The sequence below is a fragment of the Molothrus ater genome, chromosome 3 (assembly GCF_012460135.2).
Source record: "Molothrus ater isolate BHLD 08-10-18 breed brown headed cowbird chromosome 3, BPBGC_Mater_1.1, whole genome shotgun sequence".
NCBI lineage: Eukaryota > Metazoa > Chordata > Aves > Passeriformes > Icteridae > Molothrus > Molothrus ater.
In genome coordinates this window covers 29,984,833-30,001,028 of record NC_050480.2, presented here as the reverse complement: position 1 = coordinate 30,001,028, position 16,196 = coordinate 29,984,833, and the positions used below count along the sequence as shown (strand labels likewise).

The 16,196-nt window shown below is 34.6% G+C and overlaps 1 protein-coding gene across 1 annotated transcript in view; it reads left to right on the top strand.

Moving 5' to 3' along the window:
* DNAH8 (dynein axonemal heavy chain 8) overlaps positions 1-16,196 on the top strand; it is a 116,403-nt gene that overhangs the window by 78,984 nt on the left and 21,223 nt on the right. Inside the window, exons 67-80 of the mRNA XM_054514304.1 lie at positions 2,601-2,704; positions 3,527-3,703; positions 4,551-4,718; positions 5,494-5,706; positions 6,452-6,589; positions 6,929-7,056; positions 7,779-7,950; positions 8,980-9,135; positions 10,429-10,584; positions 11,579-11,761; positions 12,227-12,332; positions 13,157-13,409; positions 13,510-13,700; positions 14,079-14,200. Coding sequence (XP_054370279.1) covers positions 2,601-2,704; positions 3,527-3,703; positions 4,551-4,718; positions 5,494-5,706; positions 6,452-6,589; positions 6,929-7,056; positions 7,779-7,950; positions 8,980-9,135; positions 10,429-10,584; positions 11,579-11,761; positions 12,227-12,332; positions 13,157-13,409; positions 13,510-13,700; positions 14,079-14,200 — 2,267 coding nt within the window. The remainder of the gene's footprint in view (positions 1-2,600; positions 2,705-3,526; positions 3,704-4,550; positions 4,719-5,493; positions 5,707-6,451; positions 6,590-6,928; positions 7,057-7,778; positions 7,951-8,979; positions 9,136-10,428; positions 10,585-11,578; positions 11,762-12,226; positions 12,333-13,156; positions 13,410-13,509; positions 13,701-14,078; positions 14,201-16,196) is intronic.

Here is a 16,196-nt window from a genome sequence, read left to right as displayed (position 1 = left end):
CAGTCCAGAAGTGGTAGTATATGAGGACCTTTACCAGACACTCCCCCAGTCACAACCTCATAATGAGTCTCTTGTAAAAATACCTCAAAGAAGCTACCAGTCTAACCACTCAGCTCAGCATTGTATTGAACTTTAATATTTGTGTATCAGAATTTTTAATAGAAAGCAGAGCCTGAAAATGGGCAGAGGTAGCATCTGATTTACTGGTGTAGAGAGAGGTAATTGTAAACAGTTATTAACTTGTTTCTGGACTTGTCTATAGAAATTCTCACTATGCAATCTGTGTGCTTCACATGTGATTTATTTTGTATTTTTGCTGTAGAATAAGTAGTTGTTAATTGGGGTCATTTTATAGCTGTGGTTCTGAAATACAGAAAAGTATGGTTGAAATATTCTTCAGACAGATTTTGGATATCTGTTTGAAATGGCCTAATTTTTGGCATTAGTATTTAAAGGTTTCAGAACACCAGTTTTCTAGTCTTTTCAGTTTTCTCCAGTTTGCATCTAGACATGCTTTTGTAAATCTATAAAGTCAACTGAGCACCTTGGGAAACCTGGCCTTTATCAGAAAAGATATTGCATATCAATTCAATGGAATAAAGAATTCTACATGATAAGATTTTTCATACAAAGGTAAAGAATGTGGCACTTAACCAATGATTAGCTGGTACCCTTTATATGAAGAAAAGTCTAGACTAAAAATGCTAGCTATTTTATTCATAAATTCTTTACTGAATTAGAGTGAACTGTAGAGGAGTAAGTGATCCTCAATATTTTCAAATTGTGAAAGTTTCACTCTATGGATCTGTTGCCAGTTCTTGAAAGCTGAATTTATCCTCAGTGTACTTTGAGATGGGGATAAAGTCTGAGAACCTTGAAGATTCAAAAGGTTGGGGTTGGTTTAGGTTTTTTTGGTATTCTTTCTACAGTTTTTTAATTTCCAAAGTAATTCAGAAGTAGTAACATTGGCAACTTAAGCACTATCAAAAAAATTTCATATGTAGATTTTCATAGCCTCTGACATGTTATTACAAGTTCCTTACATGTTCTGCTGAAAAAAATGATTGTGTACCAGTGAACATGTGAATGGATGTGGTCTACTGCAGCATCTTCATAATTTTGATGCATAGAAAACCATGTCTAATGAATGCCAGTTAGAAAATATTCTAATTATTTTCACTTGCACAGTTGGTACTGCTGTAATATTTCTTGCTGGAAGTATGCAGGGGACCTCAATAAGCTATAAAGGTTTCTCATTTATAATTGAGTTCTTCAATTCTCTTTGATCTGCATATTCCTATTTTCTTTCCATCTTTCCTTCTTCACACTCTAGGCTTGTAGCAGAAAAAGGAAAAGTAAAGCATTAAAGGGTATCATTTTCCCTTTTGTGGCTTCTGAGTTGAAAGTGCTGGATTGGTGGTGTAACTAGATGATATTGAGGGTTTCTTCCCACCTAGGTGATTCTGTGGCTCTGTAGGATGGCAGCAACCTAATCAAGAGGCAGCTGTGTCAGAGCAAGGGCTATGCTGGGAGAGAACTCTTTTCTGTTTGAAATGGGGTAGCAGAAAATTGGAGAGCCATCACAGAGAAATATCACACATCCAGTGTGTAGCTGCAAGGGTGTGCTGACTCAAATCCTTAGGGAGAGAAGGCAATAAAGGGATTTACTTCCAGAAAAGTAGAAGAAAGTACAAAAAGTACAAGAAAGCTTGTAGGATTTAAAGATTCAGTGATAAGGAAGAAATAGGCTGGAGAGGCTTCAGCATGCAATGAGGAACTCAGGAATGGCCAGAATTTCTGTGCTTAAGTCTATGAGCAAGAGAGAAGAGAAAAAAAGAACCCATGAGTGCATGGGAAAGACTGAATATATAACTATACAGGGAGCAAGCACATCTCTTTCTGGATGCTCTCAGGCACATGGTGGGATTCTTGGAGTGTCCTGTGCAGGCTGGGAGTTGGACTAGATTATCCTGATAGATTCCTTCCAACTCAGCATATTCTGTGATTCCATGGTTCTATAAAAGGAGTGGTTTCTATAGCACACAGAAAAGCTAGGATGGGACTGGCCCTCAGCACATAGGTGCTTTTTCACCCTCTCTGTCACCAGGGACAAGAGAGGGTAAACTCAATATGCAGGAGCTGGAGATCATAATTTTGCTGTGATCTTTAGGTCCACTTTTGACTCCACTTCTTCCCAATTTTTTCTAGAAGGGACTCCATTAGAAGTCAATCATGGATCCTTTAGTAATTTCTTCATGTAATGACACAATGAAGCATTGTTCAGAAATTCTGATTGTCTCATGACTTTATGATGCAACATATACTTGACATTGTTCCTTTTTTGTCGTTTTTGTTGTTTTCTTTTGAAGAATTGATCGTATTTATCATAATTTTCTGCCTTGCAAAATTACTTATATCTATGAAAAGTGAACAGTAGGCACCATCATGGTAGTATGTCTGCTTACACCCACTTTCTCTCCTTTACATAAAATTGAATGAGAACACAAGGTACAACCTATGCGAGATCATGCCTAGATTGTGTAATCTAACTCGGAAAAAAGAAGTTGCTATATTTCTGAATTTTATCCTTTACTTAATAGGTCTGTCCAAGCTGATGGAGGCCAGTGAATCTGTTGCTCAGCTCTCTAAGGACTTGGCTATTAAGGAGAAGGAGCTGGCTGTGACATCTGCTAAGGCAGATAAAGTGAGTGAGTGTTAAATAACGCAAGAATATACAGCGGGTAAAATGCTATTGCAGAATTTTATCGTAATTTGCAAGAATTTTCCTCATCTAAAATGAGGTTTTACTCTCTCTATAGCGTTGATTTATATATATATAGCTTCTGAAAGTGAGGGGCTTTTAAACTGCAGCAGAGGTTGAGTGCTTTTCTTGTCCTTCTCCCATTTCTTACCCACTCAGATAAGCATCAGATTTCGTTTTTTCCATTTTTTTTTGTCCTAATTGACATAATAAATTTGGGATTTATGTGCACTTACTAGCAGAGAAAAAGTTAACATGATATTGGGACTTTTCTACTTCAAAATTCCTTAGAAAAATGTTCATTGCAGTCCAGTTTCAGATTTTGTCTTTTACATTACCAAGGTATCTGTGTGTTCATGAGAGTGGTGGTCTGGTAGAAATCTGGTTTCCAAAATGACTCTCTGGAAAGGCATGCTAGGGAATGGATCAGTGTAGGCATTCTGTTTTCTGAAAGATACCATAATGCTCTGATGGTGCATATTTAAATGCACTGGAGAGTGAATTTTGGTGATGACTTAGGGACTGCTTGCATGCTTTGAGTCCTTTAATCTCATAAGAGAGAAATATATGACAGAAAGGAATGAAATTGAACTTCTCACATTTAATTTTTATTCAATAGTTATATGATACCATATGTAGTTAGCTGTAGTTGGGGTTAGATTTATATACTTAATAGCTGTTACATACCTATTTTATCATGTGTTTGGTAATCATTTGTTCCACCATTTTGATTTATAGATTTTATGTGTTTATTACCAATTTCAGGTACTAGAAGAAGTCAAAGAAAGTGCTGAAGCCTCAACTAAAATAAAACTTGAAGTCCAGGAGGTGAAAGATAAAGCACAAAGAATTGTGGATGCAATTGATATAGAAAAGCAGGAAGCAGAGAAAAAACTGGAGGCAGCTAAACCAGCACTAGAAGAAGCAGAAGAAGCTCTGAAAGTGAATAAGTTTCATTTTTATTAGTACAGTATTATTTGCATCATCTGTGAGAGGCCAGAGCCACCAACACAGAGCTGTCTCTTGGTATTAACTGCTGTCACCAGCTCCTTGCTGTTGCTGGCCATGTCACTCAAGAATACTTAAGGCACACGTATTTTAGTTCAAACACATAGGAACTGTTTTATAGTATTTCTTCCCTTCCATCTGAATACTTGATCATTATGAAGGTGGAGATCTTTCCAAAAGCTACTGATGCCTTTAGAATATCTGTTATTCTGAATTCAAGGGAATACTTCTTGTGCTAACAGAATGTTTTTAATTAAAACTTAAGTAGTTACACCTGTCTTTTGAGACAAATAAAAATCTATATCTTCCTTGACCAAAAACCACAATGCTTTTGATTTTAAGACTAAAACAGGAAAAAAGGGGATTCAGGGCAATCAGAAGCAGGGTTCAGAAATCTGGAGGCATTACTGTGCTACATAATTTCATTATTCTGCTCTGAACAGTAAAAAACCTCTGAAATCAATCATGGCCTTCCATTCCAATTATAAGAATTTATGTGAAAGAAGTTATTGAGTAGTAAAGGCAAAAAAAAGGAGCACTGATTGCTCTTACACTGATATTTAGATAATGAGTTAAATGAAACTTACAAAAATAGTCACAAAATTACTAAAGTTTCACCAAACTATTTAATTAGGCCAGGTTTCTCACTTTTTTGGTGTATCCTTAATACAAATGCACCTCAGAGAAAAGTATTATAAATGAACATGAAAATTAAGATATTGAATGGGAAAGTAGAATGATGGTATTGATGCAGGATTCTATTGCACCTTTCTTCAAACAGACCATCAGACCAGAGGATATCGCTACTGTTAGAAAACTTGCAAAGCCTCCACACCTCATTATGAGGATCATGGACTGCTGTCTGCTACTATTTCAAAAGAGAGTGGATCAAGTTACCATGGATCCAGAAAAGCCTTGCTGCAAGCCATCATGGGGAGAATCACTAAAAGTAAGTAGAGTTTTCAAACAGTGTTTCTTAAACATCAGAAATAGCAATTAGCTTATCAGAGAACATTTGATGCTGTTTACCCAAAACATGACAGAATTTTATTGAAAGGCAACCATATTGTTTTAAGATAAACTGTATCTATACACTATGTCTAACTGGTAGAAATAGTAGGTGAATTGCTTAGAGACTTTTGCACCAGAAGCTTTAGAGTTTCTTTGTCCCTTCCTGGCACATGGCCTGATGGTAATAGTAACAAATAGTGCCCTTGCATTTTATTTAGACTTTTACAGTTAAAAAAGTCATCAAAAGCTTTTGTTTTTCACCTATATAATAAAATGAGACAAGCAGTTATTCCATGAATTACCTTTAGCATGCAAAAAGTTTGTTAGAAAAAAATTAAACCAAATTATTTCACTTTTCAGAATTTAGATAATACATCACAACTGCCAAAGCATTTTTTTTTTTGCATTTAGTTAAGTTACAAATATATTTCTGAGTCTTTCTTTGGGTCAATTTTTTTAAATAAAATGATGCTTCTTAAATGCTTCTGAAGTGCAACACAGGAATATAGTTACTGGAGTGTAATTGGTTAAAACTTCAAAATAACAGCAGGTGTGTGGGAGGAGTTACAACTGAATAGCACACTTATAATATTAGCAATATGAATTACCTCTTTTACAGAAGAATTTTAGGAATGCTTTTTAACAGCTTTAACACCTATGTACAAGACTTTGAATGTCAAATGTGTAAATAACTCGTGTGTTGTTTTTTAAAGCTTATGAGTGGCCCGTTCTTGAACAACCTAAGGAACTTTGCTAGGGATACAATCAATGATGAGACAGTAGAATTAGTCCAGCCTTACTTTGAAATGGAAGACTATACACTGGAAAATGGTAAAAAGGTGTGTGGCAACGTGGCAGGACTCCTCTCTTGGACAAAAGCCATGGTGGTATTTTATGGTGTTAACAGAGAAGTCCTGCCTCTTAAGGTAATACGTCCTCTCTTCCTTTGTGTTTGCTTACCAGTGGCTAAAGAGGGTAGGAGCAGAAACAAAACTATTTTCTCCTTGATTCTAGAGAGAAAACAGAACAAAAAATTAGCCTAGACTAAATTTATGTGAGCTGGTTTACTTTGTATAGGGAACGGTGTTTTCAGTCTTTATTATGTTATAATTACTTTATAATTGTTTTTAAAATGTTGTACCAGGATCTTCATTCCTTCTCCAGAAGGTCCTGCAAACAGAGGTTTGCAGCTATTTTAGCATTTTTGTTTTCTCCTGGTAACTTAGAAGCAGTGGAGCACTGACATCTTGCCTATTGGCTTTCTAAAGAGGTTCAGAGTTCACCTTAAAGGAGCTATGTTGCAATAGTAGGGAGCAAAATAAGGAAAACATTTTTAAGAGTAAATTTTTATTTTAGTGTGTGTGAGTGTTCTTTTTCAAGTTTATGAAGCTCAGTCAGTGATTTTTTTCTTCTAAACTATTTTATCCTTAAATATAGCATAATAAAAAAACCAGTAAAAACGGTGAGCACATGGTAATCCCAAATTTTTTTCACATTTTGTCACTGGTAGAAGTGTTATTTACAGGAGCAACAGTAATACAGATTAATATTTTAAAAAATAATTTCATTTCTTGTGTTCACCATAAATATAATTTTAGGAACAATAGGAAGAGTCACTGTTTTAGGACCATTTCGTAGCGTGTAAAAGCAAGATTTTTTTCTCCTTTGCAGGCTAACCTGGCAAAACAAGAAAGTCGCCTGAAAGTAGCTAATGCAGAAAAAGATAAAGCTCAGGCAGAATTAGATGAAAAGCAAGCTGAACTGGATAAAGTGCAGGCAAAGTTTGATGCAGCAATGAAGGAGAAAATGGTGAGATAAAAGTATTTTAGTCTTACCAAAAATGCTTGTACAATATTGTTATGTAATCAGAATTTGCTGCAAACACACATTTACCTGCCACCTTGAATAACATGGCTGAGATTCAGGTGTAATAGTAAGAGATTTAAGCCTAATCTTCTTCCTGTGAATAGGAACATATTAGATGCCCTGAAGTGTCTAATGTATTAATTTTATTGAGAAATATTAATAAAATATTTATTTTATTAAATAAATAAAATAGTTATAATAAATATAAGAGGATGAAAAGTATATAAAATGACTCCACCATTTTGCATTTGATGATTAAGTAGGACATTTTTTTAATTTTAGGACTTAGAGGATGATGCAGAAACATGCAAAAGAAAGATGCAAGCAGCCTCTGCACTTATAGACGGACTGAGTGGAGAAAAAATTAGGTGGACTCAGCAAAGCAAAGAATTTAAATCTCAAATTAAAAGGTATCAAATCCATTACAGAAAAACAAAAAAGAAAATGCTTGTAAAAACTGAAGTGTTGGTAAACAATTTAATAGCTTTAATTGTGGTACTTAATTTTCTTCCTGGAAATCTTAATATAGCAATGCAATCAAATGAACTACCCTGAAATTTGAATTTTCCTCCCATAAGTAAGAATACATGGGTGCTGAGTACTAGTATTTCAGTTAAGAACAATACCTCTGATTTTGGCATTAGCTTCCAAAAAAATTATTACCATGGCTGTTATGTGCCTGTACTACAGCTGCTTCTGCAGCCCCCCTAATACTGCACATCCTTCTGATGTCACTGGGGAAGTGAAAGCTTCAGATAAGCTCAGCTTCTGTTGAAGACTTATGTTACTACAAATTTGCTATGGGGAAAGTGGGCATTTCTGGTGGGAGTTTCAATAGAACTAGGTTTGTATCCTTGATAAATACTGTATTTCAGACATGTTTTTAAGAAATAAACAATTTTATTAACTCATTTAGGAAAAAAATAATAGTAGTCATTAGGGCTTTATTGTTTTGTAGGGGTGGAGATGATGTTTTCATAAAATACTATTCTTAAGTTTTGCCTCAAAAATGCTCTGGAAAAAACTTTTTTTTAAATCTTTTTATATTTCAAAAGTTGGTTGTCTAAGTAATTAGAAATTGAATTTGTGCATGTGCACCACCTTTTAATGGTGATTTTTCTTCCTTTTCTAGACTTGTGGGAGATATATTGCTCTGCACAGGCTTTCTTTCATACTGTGGACCTTTTAATCAAGACTTCAGAAACCTTTTGCTTAAAGACTTATGGGAAACAGAGTTGATAGAGCATAAAATCCCCTTTTCTGATGATTTGAACCTGATTTCTATGTTGGTAGATCAACCAACAGTAAGTTCTTGGTGCTTGGAGGGTTTAATTTGAATTTCTGTCAGCACATTCTACAACTGTTAGCCAGCATTATGCCTGCTTAGAGAAGAACTATAATCCCCAGTATTCCAAATATTGCTGTGCTGAGTAGTTCTGTGGTTTCCAAATGCTCCTGGCAATTTCCACTAAATCTTGGTGGAGTAATAGTAACAAAACCCAAGAGAAAGAAGTGATGCACAATAGAATTTCTCACCCCCTGCTGACCAATACCCAGTCAATCCCTAAACCATGATCAAGCCTCTTCTGAGTAACTCCCCCAATTTATATAGTGGAGATTCTATGGTATGGAATATCCCTTGGGCCAGTTCAGGTCAGCTGCCCTGGCCATGATCCCTCCCACCTTTTTGTGCACCTGCTCGCTGGCAGAGCACAGGACACTGAAAAATCCTTGACTTGGGGTAAGCACTACTGAGCAACAGCCAAAACATCAGGGTGCCAACATTATTCTCACACTAAAGCAGAAAAACACAGCACTGTACCATCTACTAAGAGAAAATTGACCTTTATTTCAGCCAAAACCAGAACATTTCTAAAACAGGGGGTTTGGTTGTAATTTAAAATAGAATACATAAAGTCCTTTTATTCAGTGTAAATGTATTAGAAATGGGCAAAGAGTGGGAAATGCCAGAATCTTCAAGTTTCCTTTAGTAAACATTAATTCCCAAAAGCTCTCTTAGACTAGTTTTTGCTTAATTGATCCCAATGCTTAATTTGTCTGTCAAGCTGTCTTTTAACATTCTTACACTTTAAAATATACTTTTTGTGATTCCATACAGTTTAAAAAATCCATAAGAATAAAATTCTGGAAATATTTTTATACTTGCATTAATACTTCTTCAGCAGGTTTAGATATGCATTCCCTGTGACGTCCCTGTTACTTCTTAGAAAAATTTTAATTGAAGAAAAATTCCCGTGATAATTGATTTCAAACTACTCTTTTTCCTTCATCTCTCTCTCTCTCTTTTTTTTTTTTTTAATTTTTTTCTTTAGATTAGTGAGTGGAATCTTCAAGGATTGCCTGGAGATCACCTCTCAATTCAGAATGGTATTATTGTCACTAAGGCATCAAGATACCCACTTTTAGTAGACCCACAAACTCAAGGAAAAGCGTGGGTTATAAATAAAGAACAGGATAATGAATTACAGGTAAACAGTGTCTTAAAGGAAGGGTGTGTGCTCTATTACACTCCTTCACACATTATTGCTTTAGAAGGAGATTGCATTTGAGTCAATGTGATCTGTGATAAGTTTAACATGTATGCAGACTGACAATTATGCATCAGCAGGGAACTTGAGAACAGCTGTAAATCCCACTCAAGGGCATGGAAAAGACTATCCAACTTGTATGAGTTCTAGCAAAAAACTATAAAAGTATTTTGTTCAAGATGGGTAGGTATAGTCCCAACACAAAAGAGGACAAAGAGGTGATAATTAAAAAGCAAAAGAGTATCATATGAAATTATTAAATGAGAGCAAATTGGGCGACTGTTGGTAACATTACAGATAAAGGCAGGATAAGTTACAGCTCTGAAAATGTAGGCAAAGTGCCTCAAGTGTTGCAGCCCATAATTTAGGAGCTGAGAAGGTATTCATAATGAGGTGGTCACTACAAAAGGAAATTGAGGAAATCCAGGTGAAGCCATACCCATGAAAAATTTGCCTATCCTAACATAACTGCAATCTTCATAGCTCTTTTACAGGTTAAGCCAATATGCTAAAATGCCTGCTCATGAAATATAATACAAAGATGTTCATGTGTCACTATTTGCATCACAAATTATTTTTTCCCAAATGATGTGACATGGCAAAAGGAAACTGCATTTTAAAAACCTTAGCCTGAATGCTGAGAAAACTCATATGTCCTGAATATCAATAAATTTTGGAGGTTTTAGAATTAGTTAATTACATAGCTTACTATTTTATGCATGCTTTTTAATAATTTCATATAGTATGAATCCCATTTCATGAAATATCAATCTGAATTCATAATATTGTAGTAGTGTTTCATTTTTTAGACTGAGTTCAGATTTCCAGAAGGAATTTCTCAGCACTTCAAAGCTAAAATTAGAAAATCTAGTCCTTCTAGGACATAGAACAGAAAATTAAAGGCTAGGTGTCTCTGATTTCTAAAATATAGATAACATCTTTAATATGCCATAAGCTGTACCAGTTTGATTTAGTACATTAATACTCTCATAATGAAGTCCTGAGGATTCAGTTACAGCCAACCTTTTAAGCCACCATTTTATGGTAATTTTCACTGTACACACAGAAGTATTTCTGCATAAATTGCTGCATGGTCAACATTTATAGCACCTGCTTTAAAATGCAACTAACAAAAACAATGAAAAAATTTTCCATGGTTAGGTCTGTGGTTTTCATGTAAGACTGTGAAGAAATGCTTTGTCCTTACAACAAATTTATAATTTGCTTTTTGAGGTAACAACTCTGAATGACAAGTATTTCCGGCAACACCTTGAAGACAGTCTTTCACTGGGACGATCACTCCTGATTGAAGATATAGAAGAAGAATTGGATCCAGTCCTTGATAATATATTAGAAAAAAATTTCATAAAATCTGGATCTGCTTTTAAGGTTAGTAATCAAAAAAAAGAAATGGAAAAAGTAGCTAGCCTTGTGACAAATGTTATTTTATCATTGTTATAAACACCTAGGTAAACTTTGTATTCAGTAGAGATGTAAAGAATCAAACTGAACTAATAAAATGTAACAGACAGAGCCTCAGCTGTGTAGTAAGTTGGCAAGTCTAAACTATGAGTTTAACTAGCAGGGTTATTACTGAAGTTTCCAAACTGGAACCAATTATACTTACCTGATTGAATGCTTAAAATTCTTTCTAGTGATTTTCAAGCAGTGCGAATATGCTTAAGGAAGTGGTTTGGTCCTACTCCTTTATAAGCTAGGTATTTGAAGACATCTTGGAGACTCATATGTTGGAGCCTCACTTTCCCCCCACTGTCCCATGGCAGATGATCTTTAAGGTCCCTTCCAACACCAACAATTCTGTGATTCATACTACAATATCCAGTGATCAGATTTCCTTGTGCACATACAGCTTTTGAGTTAGACTGCTGTTTCAGAATATCTTAATTCTATAAAAAATTATTTTGAATACTCTGAATGAATTTTTACTTCATTTGGAAATATTCTTTGAAACCTGCTTAGTCTTAATAAAGATAAAATTTATGTCCAGTAATTCCTGTTCCATTGATGGATCACATAATTCCTTTTACCTTGGACATAAGAGAATGATGACTTCTACAAAGGTCAGCAGTTTCTACTACCTCTTCATTTGAGGTGTGCTTAGAAACCAAATGGTTCTGAAACTGTTAATCATAATCCACAGTGGAAGTGATCCCTATATTTAACTGGAGTGAAATGCTACTTTTATAACATACTGTAACTTATACATTTGATCATTGACTTTTATTTTCACGACAAATTTAAGTTGTGAAATAAATTTCCTCTTTTTGGCACTTCAAATAGTGTAATTTTTTTCTGCTCAATGTTACTGAGTTTAATTAAGCTCATTTTCCTCTGTTTAATACTATTTTAACTTAATCCACAGGTGAAAGTTGGTGATAAGGAAGTAGATGTTATGAATACATTTAGACTATTCATTACTACAAAGCTACCTAATCCTTCTTTCACACCTGAAATTAATGCAAAAACATCAATTATTGATTTTACTGTTACAATGAAAGGACTTGAGAATCAGTTACTGAGAAGAGTAATACTCACTGAAAAACAGGTAAGTTAACAGTACAAACAAATCATAGTGATATTTAATTTTTTTCCATTTAATTGGTTTTGGTATGTAGAAAAAAAGAAATTTTCAAATGGAAAAAAAAGGTATTAGGTATTTTGTAAAATTATATTCAGATTCAGAATAGACATTTCCAAATATCAAAAATGCATTGGGAGGCTCTTAATATATATATGACTGTCAGTAACAATTAATTACCTGGATTTGACATTGATAAGATAAATCACAAGATACTGAATAAACACTGCTTAAACAAATATTTGTTATTAAAAACATGTTTTAGATACCAAGAAAAGTAAAATGGACATTTCATGACTGGATCCAACTCTTCACCTCTATCTTCAATCACAATTCATTCACTTGAAAAATCGGAAACTGAATTTTAAGTATCTCTCATAAAAGTTGCACCCCATAAAATGTCATGCCATTTTCTTCTTTTTACAATAACAGGAACTAGAGGCAGAACGAATTAAACTCATGGAAGATGTAACTTCTAATAAGAGGAAGATGAAGGAACTGGAAGACAATCTTCTTTACAAACTAAGTGCAACCAAAGGTTATGTATCAAAATATTAATCAGATTAGGCAGATAAAACTAATTCACACTAGGTCTTTTCCTTACAGATTTTGGTTTATCCATCTAAGATTTAGTAAGAGAATGTACAATGGCAGGAGTATGAGGACTGTGAGGGATTTGGTGCTATAACATGCCACTATGTGCAACTCAGGACACCTGAGCTTAACACCTAAACAGGTTTTTTGAAATACATCTATATTTTTGAGAGCTTTCTGCCCCTCAGATGAGATCAGGTATCTGACCATGGGCAAATCTTTAATCCTTTAATGGAAATATAAATTGGAATGGCCTGGCTTAAAATTGCTTTGAAACTCTTCTGCAGTGCATTATGAGCCTGAACATGACCACTTGCAATCTCTGGTGGAAAAAGAATCTGGTAACAGAAAATCTGTGTGTAACTGCTGGAGATTCATGCCTATTGTTGAATGACCATTTCCCTTAGGACCATAAGTCTTTTTTACTTTGAGAGTGACAATGAATAGACTTCAAAATAATTTAAATCATTTATTGACTATGTAGGTTGTGTGGATAAGATAGGATCTTCTCTAGTATGTGTTGCAAAGCTGTTGGTATAAATACATTTAACATATTTTGAATGAATTTTCTCAAATATATTGGATGTAAAAATAATCTTTAGTATTACATATCCTACCGGTCTCTATTTTCAAAGCTTTCTGTAATTCAGTAAATAATTTAATTTTTTGAAATCAATTCCTATAATTTGGCCTTTTGTTTTATATATACATATGAAGTGAAAATATTGTTACAATAATATCCTAAACACCTAGTATTTTACTTTTCAGGTTCACTAGTGGATGATGAATCTTTAATTGGTGTCCTGCAAACAACTAAGCAAACAGCTGCTGAAATAGCTGTCAAGTTGTCTGTGGCGGCAGAAACTGAAGTGAAGATTAACACTGCTCAGGAGGAATATCGACCTGTTGCTACACGTGGAAGCATTCTTTATTTCCTTCTTACAGCAATGAGCATGGTCAATAATATGTATCAAACTTCACTGGCTCAGTTCTTAAAGCTGTTTGATCAATCTTTAGCCAGGTAGGAAGACACAGATTTTTCCTACTATTCAGATGTTTGCCTTTCCAATGTATTTGCTCTTATTCATGTGGTTTCTTTGTGCTTTGTTTTCATGATTTAGGTCTAAGAAGTCTCCTGTGCCTCAGAAAAGAATCTCAAATATTATTGAATATCTTACTTTTGAAATTCACTCATATTCTGTCAGAGGCCTGTATGAAAACCACAAATTCCTCTTTACCCTCCTCCTGGCTTTAAAAATTGATATTGAGAGAGGACATGTGGAAAACAGAGAGTTCCAAACTCTCATTAGAGGTAAGTTTTAAAAATTGTTTTATGTGTAGAACTAATTCAACTTTTTTTAACTTTTATGCCATTTCAAAATCTTATTTCTGTGTCTACATGGTTTCTATCAACATTTCTGTGGGAACTGGGCTTGTTCAGCTTGGCAAAGGGAAGCCTTAGAGGGCACCCAATAGTAGCCTTCCAACACCTGTGAGAAGGCCATTAATAATGCTAAGTTATCCTTTGGTATAAAATAAATGCTAAGTACACAAGAGTACAGTTAGTATCCTGGAGAAAATTACTTAGGTCAAAATATATAAATTAAAAGGAAATGTCAGTTATATCTTGACCCCTGGAATATCATGTATTTCATCAGAAAGTACATTTCATCTGTGTTTTCATCCACAGGAGGTGCAGCTTTGGATCTACAGACTTGCCCACCCAAACCATGCCGCTGGATTCTTGACATGATATGGCTAAATCTAGTGGAGTTGAACAAACTTCCACAATTTGAAGAAATTTTGAACCAGGTGATATCTTCTAATTATCTTTTTAATGTTAATAACCAATTTTGTCATCACAATTGTGTTTCCACAAAATACAGAATACAGAATAGAGACAATTAGGAAGCATGAATGGTGGTGTGTTTATTTATGTTCTTTAGGGTATTTGGTATTATAATAATTGAAGTAGAAAAAGGAGAGAAGGAACAGGAGCAAAGGAAACAGGAAGTCAATAAAAGAGAGATAGGATAAAAAGGTAGAGGTATCAAAAAGGCTCATAAAATTAATCTGAGTGTTACGTTTTAAGTTACAATTTTGTCTGTCTTGATTCTGGTGTATTTTTACAAGTTTGCTGCTTCTTTTTAAATACTCATTTCTGTTCCAAGGGTAACATTTAGATATGATGAGCTGGCTACAAATGCCATGTTTTACATAGGCATGCATGAACTTACATGCACATAAGCTTGTGATGCTCAATTTGTTAAATTTATTTTTCTTTTTTTAGTGCAGTTGAACCATTCCCTAAGCATTTCTTGTATCTAAGTGCTCCTTGTTAATCAGGCTGATAGCCAGGACAGTAAGTTCTCCTTGCTGCTACAGCATTGGCCAAGTCCATTTTGTGATGGCCCTGGGGGGTAGCAGACATTTTAGCTAAATGGTTACCTGCAAGTGGTCCTGGCTGTTTCTAAAACCTGCATCAAGGCAAGAGTTGGATACATACTAGTGCAATTCTTCCAGTTTTTGGTTTCTTGAGGTATCAAAATAGAATATTTAGTTAGGAGAAAGTTGGAGAAGCTTTAGTTAGGTTGTTCACTCTGGGTTGTTAGGGCACCAGAATCCTATTTCTATAAAAGTCCTTTCACCAGGACTTTTCTAGAATGTGTGTAAACAAAATTTTAGACTCTGAAATACTTAGGTGACTATGTTACCGCAAAAGCGGTAATTAATTAAATTATTAATTTAATTAATTTTTAAATTAATTTTTAGCACCGTCTTACTTTTGTCAGGTAGTTGCAAAGTTAAAAAGGGGCAATTAAAATTATTTCAGTCATAGATAGATATGGAATATGGAAGGGTACCAATTAAAAACCCAAATATAGGATATCAATTAAAAACCCAAATATTGTGAAAACATCTTTTTAATACTTATTTTTATCCATTAGAAGTGCTGTTCTATTTGATTAATCATATAATATACAACCATATCATTATTCATTTAGATAAAAAAGAAAATTATTTAAAGTGACCAGAAAAGGACTGAGAATGGTATGCCTGGTCCTCAAGAGGTCTCCTGTGCTTTTCTTTTTCTCATGCTAGTTTCAATTTGTTTTTCTCCTCTAAAAAAAATAAGTCCCAGAGGCCAAATTTAAGACAGACATCTTTTGTTTTAAACCTTTAGCAGTGCATTCCTCGTTCTTTTTCCAGTGGTCTGAGAGCATTGCAGCAGCTGACCCTCCTCAGTCCCTGCATTGAAGGCTCAGTTGCATTTTCACTATGTTCTTCCCACTGGTATTCCTTGTCCTATTAGGTCAGGGGTCTAAGAGGTGCCTTATATTGTGATGATATTTGTGGTCAGGTTTATTCTTTCTCAAGCCAAAAGCTTACTAGAATCTGCTGCTTTTAATTCTTGATTCATTGGCTGGATAAACTGCACTGGGACAGATTTTTCTGTTCCTCTTCATATTTTGTGACCAAAAGGAATAAATTAATCAATCACAGGATGTTCCTCTTGCAGTATAGAATCCTCCTGCTAATTACTGATTTTTTTTAAGTAGATGCATGTGTTTGGGAGGGGAATGCATAGATAACTGGCTGGCTTGAGAGTCTGCATCTTAACACTGAATGCAGCAATTGAATTAATATTATTTGTAGTATTTTAGTAGAAATTCTCATGGCATATGTCTTAAATGCTATAGGCAATGTTACTTGTAATATGTCCTAATATAATAATGGCCTCTCATTAAAAGCTACATTTGCAAGGGGATTTTACTGCAACTGAAATATATTTATTTGTGTGTTAATG